The following is a 20,230-nucleotide window of genomic DNA, read 5'->3' as shown; positions in this document are numbered from 1 at the left end:
TGCATTAATTTAGCGTCTGCAGTTGTTCTCACGCAGCAATCTAGATGAGGAGTGCCCTTTGTAAGATTAAGCAAAACGAGATGGGTTGTGTAAAAAAGGAGTGGAATGTAAAACGCTTAGTTTTAATATGCTTCAGACAAATCATGAACAGACATGCTTGTTGTGGTTGTTATGGGTAATTGTGTAAATGGCATATGCCCACAAAAGGAAAATATTCAACAACATCCTTGACTAAATTAAGATCTAGCATGCATTGTGTAGCAATTTGTCAAGTTTCTCCTGCATTATCTTCACAATAGCTAAATCTGTAGCTTAATCATAACTTTACCCTCACTTAAAGCATCTCTGTTGGAGAAATTTACATATGTTGAACAATGCATCCGAAAGATTTTCTTTTTTCTGTATTTGGATATCTGCATAAAACTAATCATACGCATCACACTTCATTGTAAATAGTTTAACCAAGTATTGTAGTTGATTGCTTATTTTCTTTAACAGGCGCCATCATAATGAAGTTTGTGAAATTACACAGACAAGACTCAGGGCTTCAGTTCGGGACTTGAGGTCTCCTCAGAGGTCATCAAAGTCGACAATTGAAGATGACTTAAAGAAGTTAATTAATCTGGAAAGTCCTCCTCCAGACACTGGAACAGATGGAAAGGTATACAAATAATAATGTTTCATACACTGTGTAAATAGTGGACCAGGATCAAATTCCATTATACATATATTGTTTTATTATGTTTTTATACCTTTCAAACTGTCCTGCCTAACTTTTCCATATATTTTGGTTAGAATACCATTCAACTTTATTATAATGCATTTCTGAAGATGAGAGTGCTGTTCAACCAAGGATAGAAGAGAGAGTGAATTAAATGTTGTTGGAAGTTAGTCATAGAGTAAATGCCTGCCATTTGATTGGAGACTGCTTTTAAAGTTCAAACGTAAGAGGTTTTACTTTTGAAGCCAAGGTTTCTAGTCACTTACCATTTATGTTTACGTGCACCTGATGACTTAAAGGTTGTTGCAAAGGTTTTTCGTCCAGTGATGACCAATTTGAAAACCGCATGAACAAAATAGATCGTGAATGCATTTTCAAGGAACGAATAAAATAAATCTAATGCAAGAATTCTACAAATCTCACGTCGCATTGCTGACCTTGCTGCCTCAGTGAAAGGCCGCTTGAAGTGATCTTTGCGGTGAAAAACAGTATCAAGTTTTTAAAGTGATAGAAAGCATTTGCTGGCAGTTCACGTGGCCCTCAGTGCCCTGAGGACTGCCTGTAGAATAGAAGTCTGAAAAAGGGTCTCAACCTGAAAAATCACCCATTTCTTCTCTCCAGAAATGCTGCCTGTCCCGCTGAGTTACTCCAGCATTTTGTGTCTATCTTCAAAGCCTCTTCCTCTCTGCTTTGTTAACGCCACTACCCCATCCTCAGTTGCGCACACAGAAATATTTCTATCTTTTAATGAGACAGCTTCCTTGAAACAAAATGGTGTTTGCTGCTCTTTGAGTGTGGTGTATTGTGCACGCATTCCTTCAAGTGTCTTAGTCAATACGTACCGCAGTCCATTTCCTGGAAAATTCCTGATCGACAGATTTTGGTCTTCCCCATGTCTGCTTGTGCAGTGAGTCACATGGGCCACAGGATGATTTCTCTTTAAAAAAAATAAACATGTATGTGTGCGAGGGTGAAATAGGATATGTAGTTCCGTGTTATAACTACCCCCTACTTTTAAGGCCGTATACTTCCCTTGTGGGTGTGCCTGCTTGTATGCATACAGGCGGATAAATATATTAATATTTTGGATTCAGTGACATCAAAGTAAATAAAAGGTAGAAATGCGCAGAAGCTAAACTAAACATTGTGACCAAATTTCCAGTGAAGGCTTCGTGGTATCTGACCGAATAAATGTTTACCCATTCCTTCTGACCAGAGGTGCTGCCTGTCCCGCAAAGTTACACCAGCATTTTGTGTCCATCTTCATCTGCATCTGCAGTTCCTTCCAACACACTGAATATTATGTCAGATGTAAGACATCTGAAGATTCCAGGTTGCTTTACGAACAACTATTGTCGATGTGCAGTTGCAGTTATGACTGATGTATATATATATATAGTCATTTGATGTGTGGTTCATGTTGTTTACGGTACCACAAATAAGAAATAAAATAAATGACAATTTGATAGTATTAGCTGAGGGAAGAATTTTCTCCTTTTCCATTTTGAATTGTGCAAGAAATCCTTTAAAACTTGCTTAATCAGGAAGACCTGGTCTCAATTTAAGTTGCCATATTAACATTGATACATTTAGTAATTTTGCTTTAATACGTTTGCTTTAATGCATTTCTGCCTTCATCTCTCCATTAGCCTGAGCTCAATTGCTGCATTTTCATCTCATAAAGTCAGGAAATTTTGGCTAAGCATTACTCTTTAGTCGTAAGCATTGTAATTTAGGTTGGCAAGTCTAACATATAGAACATCTTCCAAAATTTTAGGTCTTTCCATTCCTTGACGTAGAAATTCCAGCCTGCCGAATCATCTCTGACACTTGTATCGCCTTGATTCTGTTAACATGGTTGTAAATTATTTATAGTTTAAAACACTTTCTGTAATATGCACATTATTCCAAGTGTGATCTTACCAGGTTTCATAATAAATTGAATATTTTCTCCCTGAATATTAATATCCATCTAGAAATTATCTTTATTATCCTCTTTGCACACTATGTTTCCACAATGTTGTACTGCTACGTTTAGCTGTTCAAATATTGTCACGGGATTTAGCTGATCTCTAATCAGCATTTCTGGTAGCATATCAGTAACTTCACCTCATACCAAAGGTAAGTGGATGTGGAGTGCAAGGTCATGAAAAGAGCTTTATGAATGCAAATATCTTGCTCTATTACTATCTCTCTATTTATCTTTCTCTACTCCAAAAAGAAATTGAGAAAAAGAATAGGCGAATAGGGAGGGTTCCAATCCGAAACCTCGTCTATTCCTTTGCTCCAGAGATGCTGCCTGACCTGCATCTATCTTCGGTATAAATCGACATCTGCAGTTCCTTCCTACACAATGCATTTGTCAAGATTATTAGGTATAGAATTGTTATGTAACTATCCCACTCAAAGTGATTGGATTGATAATTGCCACAGTGTTTGTGAGGGAAAATGTGATTAAGTATTTACATCTGGAGATGTGAAAATAACACCAAAACAAATAATGTACTCAATGTTCACTTCAATTTCCTTGTTTGCCGATATTTTTCAAAGTCGATGTCTTGTGTTTGAATTGTTTCTGTTCCTTGCCTCTAATCTGACAAATGTATTTTTTCTTGACCAAGCCTTCGCTTCCGGGCATGCCCACCGCCAGGAAGCCACTGCATCGGACTCTGTCGGATGAGAGCATTTACAGCGGCCAGAGAGAACCTTCATACTGCACCTCCCACCAATCGCTCTTGGACCAAGCCTTGCCCAACGATGTCATCTTCTCCAGCACCTACCCGTCACTGCACTACACACTGCCAGGCCGTAAGCATGGACAGTCGATAAAATCCCATCACGTGTGGGTGGTGCCCGTAGGCCTCACTTCTGTTGCTTTGTTTGAGCGAAGCAATCTAGCGGTTCACTTTCATCTCTTCATGGTGTCTACTTAAGTTTTATATTTTGAATACTGCCCTCCTCTCCTGGAAACACGGATATGTTTTGGAGTGTGGCTCCAGTAAAGCCAGTTGATAACTCTTCACATATGCTGCTGTCAGGATGCAGTTAAAGTCATATACCATTTAACAAACTAACCTCACTAACAAGGATTTTACCTGAGGTCTGCGTCATACCCTACCATTAGTTGTTGAGTGGTGATAGAGAACACGAACCCACAAAAGATGTGACCAAAATTCAGAAACATTTAAATTAATTAATATTTAATGGTGGCTTAGGTTGATTTAAAGGACAAACCAAGATTAACGTATGGATTTTTCAAACTATACTGCATTTAATATGTGACCAATCAGTGTAGACATCCCAGAAGGACTTAGACTGTTATGTCACGGTCCTCCTCTAAACATAAAAAATAAAGGAAAACACATCTTTAAGCTTTTGTTTTGCTTCTAAACAGTCGCCAACTTTTCTACTTAGCAGAAAGAAACTGTCCGGAAAATGGTTCTTAAATAATGTTATTGCAGCTCATTAAAGGAGTAATTAATGAAAGCAGTGAAAGATGGTTACCAAACAGCTGAAGAGCAGGCTGTTTGTAGTGATGTGCATGACCAGCACCAGAACATGCACAAGTAGTCATGTTGGTATCTTCCATCTAGCCACCTACTCCTTGGACAGAGAAGGGAGTGAGAGAACTCATCAGCAACACTCTGACAGGGAATGCTACAAGCAGTTCCCACAGAAAAAAGGTGGAGAATATAGAAAATATATACTAAAAAAAAAAAAATTCTCAATAGACATTGATAAGATTGCAGCTCATTCTTCTGTTTTGGAATAATTTGGTTTTCTGAAGCCCATTTCAAATCTTTCCTGGGTTTGCTAAAGTGACATTCTCTGGTGTGTACGGTGACTTTTGGTTAACATTTTGCTCCTTATCCCTCAGTTGAATTATCTGCATCTGATGGGTCGCTGTCTGATATTCACGACAGGAGACGACAGCCACTATCAGATCCAGGGCTCATGCCCCTTCCAGATACTGCCATGGGCTTGGAATGGTCAAACCTCGTGGATGCTGCAAAGGCATTTGAAGGTAATGCATCTGTGACTATCAGATTAGTTTAGTTTAATTTAGAAATACAGCGTGGAACCAGGGCCCTTGGCCCACCTAGTCCGCATCGACTAGAGACCACCCCTATACTAGTTCTATCCTACACACAAGGGACAATTTACAGAAACCAATTCACCTACAAACTTGCACGTCTTTGGAATGGGGAAGGAAATCAGAGCAACAGGAGAAAACCCAAGCAGTCACATGGAGAACATGCAAATTCCGTACTGACAGCAACTGTAATGATCAGGATCGAACCCAAGTCAGATCTTTGTATGTTATACAGAATATTGTTCCTTGTTCACCAGGAAAAAAATACCATTTTATTTACTGCAGCACAATTTACTACTGGTCTCATGAAGTCCACACAAACACATGATGACTCATTCTACTGCATTTGTCTTACAATGCCCACACTGCATTCAGCCGGTGATCGAGCAGAGGACCAGTAATGGAGGACAGTGAAAACAAGTTGTTTGGGAGTCTGTGAAGCTCATGAAATTAGCACTGTTAGTTTCTACCACATTGGGAAAGTGCTCTGGAGTTGGTACAGGCTATTCCACTCTGACTGGAATCTGATTGATAGTTGACTGCACACTTTCATCTTTTTGGGCTTAAATGAAATAGCAAAGAAAATATCTCCAAGCCATAGATGGATATTGTAAAATAGGAAGAGCAGTTTGCTGAGGTTAATAATTATAACGTAAATCACTTGTCCCATTAAAGTTTGTACGTGCCAATTTAGGTCAAAACATTAAGGTAATATTGCAATACCAGCATACATCTGTCCTTGTTTGTTTATTATTACTCTGATTAGTTTTATATATATATATATATATATATATATATATATATATATATATAAAATCCTGGTGCAATCAACTAATCAGAGTAATTTTAATATATTCACAGACACATACACAGAGTATATGTGTATGTATATATGTGTATATATATATATATAAATATATGTATGTGTGCGTTTATATATATATATACTGTATATGCTTGTATATATGTGTTATGTATAGAGAGAGATTGTCATGCTCTGATTTTGTGCGTGTGGCTTTGATGTCCTCTCTCTATTCCATCCCTAGTGTAAGTAAGGACATAAAAACCAGGAGAGTAGTTTAACTTGTGAACTGCGACCCAAGAATTGGCCATGGCAGAAACCCAGCTCAGTGTGAGCCGTGTTAGAGTTAATGTTTTAGCAGAAGGTGTCAAATTTTGAACATTCTGAATTCAACTGGAAAAAAAATGTTACTACTGGTCTCATGAAGTCGACACAAACACATGGTGGCTCATTCTACTGCAACATTTAACATTATGAAAATAATGGTGAGCATATGATGTCGGAATGTTGCTCTTCCGTGATATATGCTGAGGCAATTTTGTTAACATTTTCAGGCAAGAGTGCTGGACTGGGCACGTGAAATTCCAATTACACATAAATTATCTGCCAGGTGACAGAACTGTGATTGATGGTGGCTATTGTCGCTCAACATAGTTTCACCCGTAAATAGTGCCTTTACACTTCAGTCATTATTTTACTTAGATAATACTCTTTAAAGGTAAAGCTGTGCACTTGAAAACTGCACATGTTTTATTGAAAAATATTATTTTGCTGTTCAGAGCTGTTTAATTACTGATACTTGAAGCTATCTGATGATTTCAGTTGCAACCAAATAAGGATGTTGTTATCAACAGCAGCTTATACACCAGAGACATGCCACTAGTACCTCAAAACTATTTGGAAATATGAAGGACGAATTTAGGCTGGGAATCAGCAAGAGTTCCTTGTTTTAAAATAATGTGGTGGGATTACAAGAAGCTTTTTAGACCATGAGAATAAGCTGGCAGCACGTACCCTTCCGCCAGGCAGCTTGCCAGACATACAAATCCAAGAACCCCTGAAAACAGAGTCATGGAGTCATACAGCAAAGAAATGGGCCCTTTGGCCCAACTTGCCCACATCAACCAACATGTCCCACCTACCCGCATTTGGCCCATACCCCTCTAAACCTATCTTATCCATGTACCAGTCTAAATGTTTCTTAAACATTGCGATAGTACTTGCCTCAACTACCTCCTCCAGCAACTTGTTTCATACACCCACCACCCTTTGTGTGTAAAAAAAATTACATCTTAGGTTCCTATTAAAGCTTCTCCCCCACCTTAAACCCATGTCCACTGGTTCTCAATTGTCCTATACTGGGCAAGAGACTCTTGTGTGTTTACCCAATCTATTCTTCTCCTCATGATTTTGTACACCTCTATACAATCTATAGGAGCACAAGGAGGCTGCTCATCCACTTGTATCTGCCCTGCTGTTCAATATGATCATGGTTAATCAATCCCTGGCTTCATTTCTTCTTCTGTGCCAGTTTCCATGCTAATAAATTCAACAGTATATATGTAGTAATAATAAATATAACTGTGAGTATAAACTAACAGAATGGTGCAAGATTATAGTGTGAGATCAGAGTAGTACAAAAACATATTTAAGTACAACAGCAAGCAACCAATGACATAGTTAAGAGTATGAGACAGCACCTCTGGGAAGTGGGTGTGAAGAGGTGATTGGTTGAAGAATTTGCTAGCTGTGGAGAAGAAGCAGTTCTAAAGTCTGATATTGAAGCTTTCAAGATCTTGTACCTTTTCCCAGAAGGTAAAAGAGAACAAGGAGAATGGCCAATCTTAACGATACTTCCAGCCTTAGTGAACACATAGTGAAAATGGACGAGATGGAAGGAAGTGACAAGGCCATTATGGATTGAGTCTGCAGGTTCAGTCAGGAGCAGAGCAGTTACCATGTTATGTTGGCTTGGACTCCATTAGACAACTTTCAATTGTGCATCTGCAGATGTTTGAGAGAGTCTGCATGCCCTGTCAAATCTTTTTAGATCCCTAAGAAATAAATATGTTGCTGCACTTTCTCGATCTGTGTGAAGGGAACAGGTTATGCTTCTGGTGATATGGATGTTAATGAACTTGAAACTGTCAACCATTGCTGCAGCAGCTCCATTCTTGAGGACAAGAACGTGTTCACCCTCCTGCTACCTCAGATCAACAACCAACTCTTTTGGCTTGCTGACATTAAGGACTAGATTGTTGTCCTGGAACTATGACACAATGTTCTTGATCTCTTTCCTATCCTTTGTCTCATCGTTGTTGTTGAATCAGCAAACAACATAAAGGAAGTGTAAGTTTTGTACTTGACTACACAATAATTTGTGTACAGGGGCAAAGCAAGGGACTGAGCCTTCAAACTCTTGAGGAGCACCAGAGTCACAGTGGATGAAATGTTATGACCAATTCTAATCGTCCGAGGTCTGCTGGCCAATAAGTCCAGATGACAGTTGAAGATGAACTGCTAAGTTTCAGAAGTTTAGGGATGAGCTTATTCTGTATTATGGTGTTGAAAGCTGAGCCACAGTCTATAAATAAGGTGTAGTTAGTGTAATCAATTAATTCTCTATTCCTCCGGGAAATTCGGCAACCTCTGCTAGAAGGTCACATGGAATCTCATATGGAAGAAACAAAGAACCTTGTGACTTCACAAAAAATAGATGGAATTGATTAATGTTTATTTAGTTTATCACCTGCCATTTCCCACTATCTAACTACAGAGGAAACATTTTTAATTTTTAACACTGCTGCTTCTACAATCCCCAGCCAAGATATCACTGGGTCTGTTATCAGTGATATCTTACCATTATAAACATGTGTGTGTAACTACTGTTTCTCACTTTGTTAAACTAGTCCTGTACTCCCACTATGTTTGGATCTGTGGTGCAGATGGGAACTGGCAAAGGGAATTGAGAAAAGGTGCATTTTCACGGGCCATGACTGATTCAGACCAGGAGTTTTCTTCTGAACAATATCAGATTACCAGTTTGATTGCCAGTTGATTGTGCTGTACGTTCTGTAGATTTATATTGTGCAGTCTCATGTTCTATCAACAGACAGAGAGGCACTCAATCACCGTGATGTCGCTTGATATTTAGAAGTCTGAGAATTGGGATCTGAACAATTCTCTCTTATGCTCCTGAGTGTATTAAATTTGCTTAGGCCCTCAGTGATCCTAGATCCAGTGATACCACAATATCGTTAAGAAATAGTATGGTACTGTGGATGTGACCCAAAACAAATGCAAAGTTTGGCCTAACATTTAGAAGTTGGTCACTGTTTCAAACAATTTCAAAGGCTTGGGTTAGTGGTGCTTCATAATTTTACAGGTTTATCTGATCTTGGCTAACTTTCAGTGGACTGGATTAGTGCCTTTGGAAAATCTTTTGTCCATTAACAAAAAGGTTGGTGAAACAGAATAACTAATGTGATATAATTTGAAAGCTTGGCATATATGTTGCACAATTAATGTGGCATCTGGTGTCCAAGGCATAATCTTTGTATTTCTTCAGTAATTGTTTGGAGTTTCTTTATAAGATAATCATCTTTCTATTATAAAGAAAACCATAATGGGATGCTCGTATGTTTTTATTAATAGTAGAACCATCAAGCTAAAAATGATATAATAAACTTTAGTGCCTTGGGAAATGAGCAAAGCTGAGCAGCATTTCTCATCATCATTGAATACACCCAGTTCCAGAGTATTGAGTATCAGCAGTCAATAGCTCCTTGTTGTCACATTCAAATGACATGTATTAAATCAGAAGTTGGCTAAGACGGGTACCATAGCTAATTTGTAAAGTAGAATTTAGGAATTCCAGAGCAACTCCTTTACAGTATAACAGCACGATTGCACAAAAAAATGAAATAATAACAGAAAATGCTAGGAACAGTCAGCAGATCTGGTGGCATCCAGATGGAGCCCAGTATTTTTCTCGGTAATACCCAATAATTTTTTTTCTAATAAGCTGCCTGGTATGTTGAATGAAGAATGTGTGTACATTTTTCCCTGCTGTCTTAAGGGCATGAAGCTGAGCTTGTTCTACATACAAACTCACCAGGCCCCTTTATGTGGCCTTTAACTATACTTTTTGTTTAAATGTGAAGTAAAAGTGTGTTGGTGTATCACAAGGAGTTAAATCTAGTAGTCTGGTAAATCTTCCAGTCCAACACCACCATAGTCTAGAATGGCAGAATAGTGGTGTTTTATTGTCTTGGTTGGAATTTTCAGGTGGAAGGCCTAGTGGTGGAATAATAGAGATGCAGCACACAACCATGCCTGTTTGCCCACTGAGTCTGCGTTGACCATCAACTATTTAACCTCCCCCACACACCCTCACGTCCCTGCCTTTGCATTAACCCTACATTAATTCAATGTTTTTAATTGTCCCTACATTCTCACCAAATAACCCCAGATTCTACCGCTCATCCACAAAATGGGGACATTTTTTAGTGCCCAATAAACCAGCCAACCAGCATGTCCTTGGAATTTGGGAGCAGATTAGAGTCTTGTCGATTTGTGTCGAACTACTGGATGTTGGAATATTTTTCACTGGATCGGTTTTGCTCGTTTTTCCTTCCACTCTTCCTCACCTCCGCAGTGAAATGCTTTGGCGCGGCAACAACTCACTTGCATTCATGTCGGCGAAAGGATAGCAATTGTCGGCAGTGGTTGTAGAAGTGGGATGTGCAGTAATGCCATACGTGGTATTAGTAGCCACAGACAAACCAGTGGTCTGTGCAGTTAGGGAGCATTGAACAACATGGGTTGGAAATGTCCATCTACCCGTACCTCAAAGTATGTAAAGAGTGACGTTCACCTGTTTTTGCTCTATTTCCAGTGCAAAGAGCTTCATTATTTGGTGTTGATGACTCAGACCACAGGCCTGACAGTTTATCCCTTGACAGCAGCAGTCAGACAGACATACTTTCGTCACCACAGGCAGTATCCAGAAGGTGAGTCACCCTGTCTTGTCAGCTCATGAACTTATATTTTGGTATTTTGTTTTAGCATTAATTTCAGTGTTTGTATTTATCTATAAATCCACATTAGCATTATAAGTACACTTAAGTTTATTCTTACCACAGCTTTACCCTCATGTAAAGAATAATCCACAAATTAGTTGTTTACTGGACCAAGTGGGACCTATTGGGTCCCTGTCACACGAGAGGGCTGGTCTCCGAACGCAATATTCCACCACTCACCCATAGCCCACAACTGCGCTGGCGCGGTTGACGGGTTCCCGTTGTGACGCCAGAGATCCCCGTTGTGACTCGAGTCACAGCAACCCTCCCCATGTGTGCCTCGCCAACCCTCTTACTACCCCTATCCTCCTCCATTCCCCCTCATCCCCAGCATTTCCTCACCTCCTCTTCACCCTTCCTCTTCTTTCCCCTCCTCCTCCCCTCCACCACTCCCTCTCTGACCTCTCCCTCCCACTCCTTTCTCCCACCCTCAGTCACTCCCTCCTTCCCTCCATAACCCTCCTTCCCTCCATAACCCCCCTCCCCTCCCTACCCCCCTTGACTTCATTGTGAGGTGGAAGCTGCTGTGTTTTTTAAAACAGTATTTTTTAATGTAAATGAGATCCCATTATGATGTCATTGTGGGGTGGAACACTGCTTACGGGCAGTTAATGTAAATTGGATCCCATTGTGACGTCATACGATGCAAATGGCCAGTGCAGATGGAAGAGATTTTTGTCAAAGTGGTTTTTGTAAAGTTTAAAATGTGAATAACTTGTACAATATACCATCAATCTGAACGGAACTTGATACAGGACACCACAGGACAATGGTGAGTAAAGTGGGCCAAAAATTGCAGCGTTACCGTGTCCATTTTGGCGTAATTTCAGGATCACACTCACAGACAGATACACAGACAGAATCACAGATATAATAACAAACACGATGAGAGTTTTAGTTATATATATATATATATATATATATATATATAAAATTATAAATATATATATATTCCATCACTCACCCATAGCCCCCAAGTGCGCAGGCGCGGCTGACGTTTTTAAGGTTTAAAATGGCAATAACATTAAAAAATAAGATCAATATGAACACATCTCACTCCCTCTTCAGTCCCCAATTCCCCACCTCCATTTATACTCTCTCTCCCCACCCTCCACCAACCAATGATGTAATTGTGGGGTGGAACACTGTTGACGGGCAGTTTATGTAAATGAGATCCTATTGTGATTTCATACGCATGGTAATGCGTATGACATCACAATTTTTGTCAAAGTGCTTTTTGTAAAGTTTAAAATGTGAATAATGTAAAATATACCATCAATCTGAACAAAACTTAATACAGCACACTACATGACAATGGTGAGTAAGGTGGGCCAAAAATTGTAGCGCTATCATGTCCCATTTGATGTAATATCAGGATCACACTGAGAGTTTTAGTAAAATATTAGACCAAGTGCAGTATTGGTCTGTACCCCCAACGTGCGGTTGTGGGGGGGGGGGGGGGGGGGGAGGCGGCACGCAGCGTCACACACACTAACTATCCCCCCCGCACTCACGCTAATTACCCCCTTGATATTATATTAATATTATTAATTTGCTCCTTTTACCCCATCACCCTATCTACTGTCGCATAGCCCCCAACTTGCAGTCACATCTAGAGAGGGGGGGGGGGGCGGGCGGGGGTAGAGAGTGAGGGCAGAGAGAGAAGGGGCAGAGACAGAGAGAGAGACAGAGACACAGAGAGAGGGGCAAGAAGGATAGGGCGGTGGAGAGGAGGATAAGAGGGAGGGTGGTGAGGGGGGAAAGGTGGGGGAGGAGTGGAGGAGAGAGAGAGGGTGAGAGTGAGGGGGAGAGAGAGGGGGTGCTGAGAGGGGGGTGAGGTGGGGAGCAGGGGGAGGGAAGAGGGTAGGGGGTGTGGAGGGGAGGGGGTTTAGGGGAGGGAGGGTGGGGAGAGGAGAGGGGGGGAGAGAGGGGGAGAGAGAGGGTGTGCTGAGCGGAGGGGGAGGGAGGGTGGAGGGCAGGGGGTAGGGGTGTGTGGAGGGGAGGGGGTTTAGGGGAGGAATGGTGGGGGGAGGGGGGAGAGGAGAGAGGGGAAGGGGGGGGGGAAGAAAGGGGGGGAAAGAAAGAAAGAGGGGGGGAAGGGGGGGGGGGGGGGAGGGGAGAGGAGGGGAGAGGAAAGGGGGGGGAAACCTAAAAAAACATTTTAAAACCAATAAACACTTTTTGCAAACATTTTAGAACCAATTCAGTGTTCAGTGTTATTCACAGCTCAGAGAAATGTGACCCTCTGCCTTCCTCCAGCTTGCAGACACTGATTGAGGCACACCACTTCCTGGTTTTATAGTCCCTCCCCCCTGCCGCCAGCAGGGGCAGCAGAGAGAATGGGGAATTTTGTAAAATCATTAATATCTCTGTCATTTTTCATCAACGGGAAAATTCCTCGGCACACATACGGCGGAGGGGGGCTCTGAGCAAGGTGGGCAAAAATGACGGCCGTAGGTGGCGGCGTTCTCTCGGAAATCGCAGCACAGATGGCCAAAACCGGTCAAGAACAGACTTTTAGTAATATAGATATATATTTGATACCTATTTAACCCTCCTCTGCTTCTTCCCCTAACCTCCTCCCCTCCACTCCTGGGCGCCGATCTTCTCTCTCCCTGCGGGCCCGAAGCAACAGATCCAGCCCCAGCCTCAGCACCCAGGCCCGGTTGCCAGCGCAGCCTCTCTCCACACCCAGACCCCGCACCGGCTCCAACCCCATCCTTGCCCCCGGTCCCGCTCCGATCCTTGCCCACGATCTCCCTCCCCACGGGCTCGGAGCGGCAGGCCCGAAGCAGCAGATCCAGCCTTAGCGCCCAGGCCTGGGTCGTCGGCACGGCCTCTCCCCGTACCTGGACCCCGCACCGGCCCCAACCCCAGGCCAGGGCCCGGGGGGGGGGGGTGCATAAATTAAGTTAAAGTGAGTAAAGTGAAGAAACTTACCTGTGGAGCCATTGTGTCCCCGTTGTGAGGCGAGGCAACAGCAGGCGAATGGGAAAAAAATATGGTGGTCTGAAATACTGCAAAGGCCAGAACTGTGGCTGAGGATCGGTTGGGTGGCCTTTGTGATGCTAGTCAAGTAAAGACGGCAAGTGGGGGCGCTGTTTTAATTTTTTTTTTTTTTAAATGTATATAACATAAAATATACCGTCAACCTGAACGAAACTTGATACACCACACCAAAGGACAATTGTGAGTAATTGTAGCGCTTTCTTGTACCGTTTTGGCGTAATTTCAGGATCACATGGGCAGACTCACAGACCTAGAAACAAACAAGATGAGAGTTTTAGTTATATAATAATAATAAGATAGATAGATAGATAGAGAGATAGATAGATAGATAGATAGATAGATAGATAGATAGATAGATAGATAGATAGATAGATAGATAGATAGATAGATAGATAGATAGATAGATAGATAGATAGATAGATAGATAGATAGATAGATAGATAGATATTTGCAATGAAGATGACAAAGACACAAGTACACCTTTTCAGCTTTTTATTTAATATTGTGAACCTCACCATTTTTATGCTCAGCCAGCTGGGTACATCTGCTCTCATTCTCAATGAAATCACCTTCAAATTGAAAATCTTATTGGGATATAGCTTACCTCTTTAAAAATAGGTTTGAACCGTACCTGAATATCACTGCCACCATACGGTTTATTCAGTCACGAGACACAAGCATAATCACACACGATTTCTGTGCATTTGCAATCCATGCCATATCCCTTCATCCCAGAATGTTCTCACTGATTATGTGCATTCATAACAATTTATTATTAACATGCTTTTATTTTCCAAAAAAAGTGGTGTAAAGCTCAGATTTAATCTTAAAATTGTTATCTAAGATTATAACTTACACGACACCCACGAGTGCACCAAGTCAATGTAATTTATTGCAAGTGGCTGTGGACAGAATTAATCTGCACCTACAGGAGTAGAGTATTTTAGTTGCAAAACTAAGCTACAACTGATTGTCCCTTAGTTATGAACATTGTAAATCAGAACCAAATATTGATCATACTCAAAAAGCACAGCTCTCCAAAGAGCATCTGAAAAAAAAAATAGAACTTCCTAGTGCTCAATTAGTATTCAGTTGCAGGTCAGGCATTGAAGGGAAATCAGGAGCTGCTGGAGAAAAGTGCGCATTGCAGGAGGGACAGGAGATAGCTCTTATCTCTTGTCTGTTCACCGTGACTGGTGACAATGAGGTTCTCGCTCTCAACATACTGTCTCTGCAATGCCATCTTGTCAGTGAGAAGAGAAGAACACAGGAGCATTGGCCCAGTTATAATGAAATAACTAAGACCCTCCTGCTTTAGCTTGATGGATTGATCTTCTGAAGGTCTTATTTTTTTCTTTTCAGAGATGAATCTCCTACCACTCTGTCTGTCAAGGTGACTGAATTGGAGATGCTGCTGAAGGAACTTCAGGATGACTTGAGAAGGGTAGGCAATAGTCCATACCAATGTAACCACTCATTGATGTGCCAAAATCTGAGCATTGTTCTTGTACTGTGGGAGGAAAGGAGGATCTTCTCAAGTGAAAGTAGGCCATAGACTGAAATGAACCACTTGTGCATTTTACAATAACTCAGCTACTTAGTCTGAGCTAATGGTGCCTGAAACAGATTAAGGCCTAATTCGTGAAAAGTGCAGTTTTATTGGCAAAAATAATACGGCCATAAATATTTTCTGCTTTTAAAAGATCCCACAAAACACTAGAGTAAGAAATCTAGAAAGCAGGATTTTTAACCAGGATCTAACCTGCCTCCTCAGAAAGTTCTAAAAGATCACGAGATATTACTTTCATAAGAATAGGAATATTCACTCTAATGGTTTTGCAGATATTTAACCTTCAAACAAAAATAATGTTGTTATTATCTCTTAACTCCTTGTGTACGTTGCTATGTGTAGGGGGAAACTGCAGATGCTGATTGAAACCGAAGACAGACACAAAAGGCTGGCACAATGTGTAACTTGAGTGTTGCATTTTCATCACTTTATTGGGCTTGTAAGGGACTTTGGGATATCAGAAATGCAACACATCAATCCAAGTCTTTCTTTTTTGCATTGACTTCTGGAACCTGAATTTGAACCTGAGCCAGCTTGAAGGGAAGAAAGTCTTCTGAGAATGGGCCCACAGATGAATGTTGCTACAAAATGCAAGAGCAGTTGATAATCACACATAGAATCATGGCTAGATACAGCACTGGAGCAGGCTCATTAGAGCAGAGTCCACATTGACCATCAACTGCACTAATCCTACATTTTCTTTACTTTTCCCCACATTCTCCTCAACTCCCTCCATTCTCATCAACTCCCCCCAAATTCTACCAGTCATTCGCACACTCGGGGCAATTTACGGTCACCAATTAACTTACCAACACCAAGGTCTGTGGGACTGGAAGGAAACCAGAGCAGCTCGAGGAATCTCACACAGTCACAGGTAGAACATGAAATCTCCACGCAGGCAGCACCCGGAGGTCAGCGTTGAACACAGGTCTCTGGCGCTACCAGCTGCACTACAGTGCTTCCCCAAAACAGAGATACAGGAATTGGGCAGAAGACCGTGATCATTTTTGGATTGGGAATAAGATAGTGTCAAAGAATTTTGCTGCTAATTGCATGCTCAAAGTAGTCCATGTAAAATTCAGTAATGAATGAAAAACAGGGAGATAACATTGGGTGGTCTGATCTGGGATTGCTTGGCTAATACTGGGTATCTAAAGAGAAAGAGGATATTTGGCTTGACATGAACATCTAAAAAGTTCAAAACTATTAAAGCTGATGTTTGATGTGATGTAGAAAACATTCTTTCTTCAAGTGGAGTCTTATGTTGCAGCAAAAGACAGCATTCATCTTAAAATCACTGTGCCCAACAAGCTTAAATGTTATTATTGTTATGGAATATATCTAAGTTAACGAGGTCCTTGCTGTGTTCGTGACTGATCAGGATCCTTGTCTCTAAATTTATTAATTTAACGATCCCACATTATTTTGTCTCCTTTGCTTTTTCAAGAAATTATACATTGTGTATTGAAATTACTCTCCATATTGGGTTTATGATCATATCTGATAACAATACGACTGACCTCCCCATGATAGGGCAGGTGAATTGCCTGTACAGACAGCATAAGATGCATCTTCTATTAACGCCTCTGATCCTGCTCAATGAAATACACTTTGTACTTAATAACAAAAGTTGAATTAGTGTTGCTAATTCCTGCCATGGATTCAGCTTCTTGGCAAGAAAAGCTAACCACACGCTCTAACCCTGAATGAGCCCCTGTGGAGGTTGGACAGAAAGTGCATTGAACTTGTTTTCCATGCCCACGTTGCCTGTTGACAAGGTCTAGTCTTACTCATAAAGAATCCCACAAGATTAAGCTGCCAGAGGATAGCCCAGCATGAGTCAATGCTTCAGAGGGCAGTAGTAATTTCACTGTTGAAATCTAAACAACCCAACAGAGTCTATAAACAACTTCCCACTTTTAAAATCATTATTCATCTTCAGCTTAATAAATCCTCCTCAGTGTGGTGACATCAAGATGTCACTTTGCCATGTGTTTACTCACAAGCATTTATCATTATGTATACATACCAGCCTTTTTTAAAGCTGGACTCTTCAATTCTCCTTCCCATTTCCCACACCGACCTTTCTGTCCTCAGTCTCCTTCATTGTCAGAGGGAGGCTAAATGCAAATTGAAGGAACAGCATCTCATATTTTGCTTGGGCAGCTTATAGCCCAGTGGTATGAATATTGATTTCTCTCACTTCAGGTAGCCCCGGCATATATATATATATATTTATTTCTCTCCCTCTCCCTCTTCCCCCCTCTACCCCTCTCTATCCCTCGCCCACCCAAGCCACATTAGCTTCTAATTTTCACCCTACACACAGCTTACAATTCACCCATTCCTTCTCTCCAGAGATGCTGTCTGTCCCACTGAGTTACTCCAGATTTTTGTGTCTATCTTCAGCCTATTTTTAAATGCATTTGATTGCGTGCCCCTAATCATTTCCCAGGTCCGATCAGAAGGAAGTCCTGCATTTATTTAATGGCTGTTGTAGCCTCGGAACACCATGCACTCCTCTACAATCAGTGCATTTTTTTGAGGTGTCATCACTCCATTAATGTAGTGGAGTTTACAAATTCAGTCACAGCAAACTCCCTAATGGCAATGTGATAATGACCAGACAATTTGTCTTGATAATGTACAGTGATGGAAAAGAATCAAACAGGAAAACTCCTCTTGAATATTACTGGAAATACTGTTATAGAATAATTCCTGTCCACCCAAGTGATTTAGCAGGTAATATGTATCAAACATCATAGCCCTTCAATCTGATAAAAAGCACTTTAATCACACCCAGTTACTCCCTTGTATGCTTTGTCTACATTAAAGTGGATCGCAGCCAGTATCAATTTCTCTGTAAGTATGATTAGGACGTTTATAGTACTGCAGTGACATTGCTCTCGGATAGCATGCTGGATACAATCTGGCCGATGCCACTGCTGGGAGTCTTGCTTGTTGATCCGATGTTGCTGCTGCATTTGCAGAATGAGACAGCTTCCTCTGCTGCTCAACCAGGTGTGTGCTGAAGTCCATGTGCTGCCGCAATTCACCGTCATGTACATTCCTCCATCAGGCAAAGGAAGACAGGGCCGCGCTGCAAGCAGAGGTGCAGCACCTGCGGGAAGATAACTTACGGCTGCAGGAGGAGTCCCAGACCGCGTCTGCGCAGCTGAAGAAATTCACTGAGTGGGTCTTCAACACGATCGACATGAAATGACTTCCACAGGAGAACCCACAGAACAAGCCCTTGTTGATGCGATTCCTGTTTACGAGGAGTTCTACTTTCGAGAACCCCGAGCACTTTCATCACAAGCTGATTGAATGATTGTTCTCTGCACACCAGATACATCTTTGCTTGCCTTACATCAGCATCCAGATTTGTTTAAATGTGAAAGTCAGTTTTTGCACATACCTTTTGTTTGTAAAGTTCATTTTACTATTTTGAGCCACTTTTGTGGCTTTTATTTGTTACCATGACGGACATTAAGTGCTTTCCCATGATTTCATTTGATATTAAATAATGTGTTTTTTGAGGGAACGCTTAGTCAGCTATATGCCAGAAACTTTTAAGAGTCTTAAAAGCAAAAAAAAAATTTGATTTTGAATTCCAGCAATGTTGATTTGTACTTTAATAATGTGACCTTTCTTTAATCATTCACTGTGGCAGGTTTTCGTTCAGTATTTTAAAAATTAGATTCTGATTTATTTCCAGGTTTAAATTATGCACGGTGTGAATGTCTTTATCTGAATTTGATTTTACAAACAAAGAAAGGTACAGTTTTGTGTCTGCTGTACGGTAAGGCTTTCTTTTCACACTTCTAAAAGCGCATGTGAAACGCTGTTTGCATCTTCCTGTTGTATAGGTTTAGATTATAGCACAAATTGTGACCAAAACGATGAACAATGAGATTCTTCTGGCATTTTAATTAGAGTCTTAATAACAAGATAGGTTTACTTTTTAAGAAATTCATTTCATTTCTTTAACCTATTTTTAATTCACATCCTTTGGAGAAAATCATTGTTTAAGGATGGTTCAATCAAAAGAAAGCAGAGGGTTTTGAATTGCTATGGTAATGTGACCTGTTAGCCCTGGGGAAAGTTATTGGTTGCGATTTCATTGGGGTGGATTTGGTTTTCCTGCTGATAATGGCAATTGTGTTCAGTGCAGAGTTCATAAACATTTGCAGTGCCACTCCCTCTCCGTCAAAATAGATATTTTGATTTTGCCAAGATAATGGAAAATAACTGAAAACTTTTGTAAATAAATTAAAACTGAACTTTTCAGAATATTTTGTAAGGTTCTGGTAGGTTTTGAAGTTCTGGATTTTTTTTTAGTTTAATATGCCCTTGTATGAAGGAGATGTATTATACCTTGTAGTGTATTGTTAATACAAATGGGAATTATGGCAGGCATTAATGAGGTTTTAAGAGGTAATTGTTTGTTAAATTTCTCCATTCTCCCCACTCCTACCCCACCCATCCCCACCCCAAAAAACAACCCTGGTAAGGAGTTGGAATTAAAGCCCGCCTATTTATTGTACTAAAGCAAATTTCTGATTTATTGTGACCTGTATTTAATCAGAAATGGTACATTCTAAACATCTCACAATAAAACTCGTCTCAATGTTTTCAGATTGGTCTTGCAATGTTTTGTCCAAATCAGTCCAGGGGTTTGATCTCTATACTTCTTGTGATATGTTTGGCATACATGTGAATGACTTGGATGTGTGAGGTACGGGTGTCAGGGGTTATGGGGAGAAGGCAGGAGAATGGGGTTTGGAAGGAGAGATAGATCAGCCACGATTGAATAGCAGAGGAGACTTGATGGGCCGAATGGCTTAATTCTGCTCTATCATATATAACCTTATGATCGGTAAGTATAACAAGATGTTTGGCAGAGCTGCTAAAAGTGTGGAAGGTTTATGGTGTATCAATTTGTTGGACTAGC

At 40.8% G+C, this 20,230-nt stretch overlaps 1 protein-coding gene across 6 annotated transcripts in view; it reads left to right on the top strand.

Moving 5' to 3' along the window:
* Positions 1-19,911, top strand: part of sipa1l1 (signal induced proliferation associated 1 like 1) — a 358,473-nt gene extending 338,562 nt beyond the window's left edge. For all 6 annotated transcript variants that reach the window (XM_033026817.1, XM_033026813.1, XM_033026811.1 and 3 more), the window contains 6 exons: positions 499-661; positions 3,343-3,529; positions 4,599-4,745; positions 10,514-10,628; positions 15,069-15,150; positions 18,356-19,911. In XM_033026817.1, coding sequence (XP_032882708.1) covers positions 499-661; positions 3,343-3,529; positions 4,599-4,745; positions 10,514-10,628; positions 15,069-15,150; positions 18,356-18,499 — 838 coding nt within the window. In that variant the 3' untranslated portion in view covers positions 18,500-19,911. The remainder of the gene's footprint in view (positions 1-498; positions 662-3,342; positions 3,530-4,598; positions 4,746-10,513; positions 10,629-15,068; positions 15,151-18,355) is intronic.
* Positions 19,912-20,230: the final 319 nt, after the last annotated feature.

This window comes from Amblyraja radiata, chromosome 9 (genome assembly GCF_010909765.2).
Source record: "Amblyraja radiata isolate CabotCenter1 chromosome 9, sAmbRad1.1.pri, whole genome shotgun sequence".
NCBI lineage: Eukaryota > Metazoa > Chordata > Chondrichthyes > Rajiformes > Rajidae > Amblyraja > Amblyraja radiata.
This window is presented reverse-complemented; position numbering and strand designations above follow the sequence as displayed.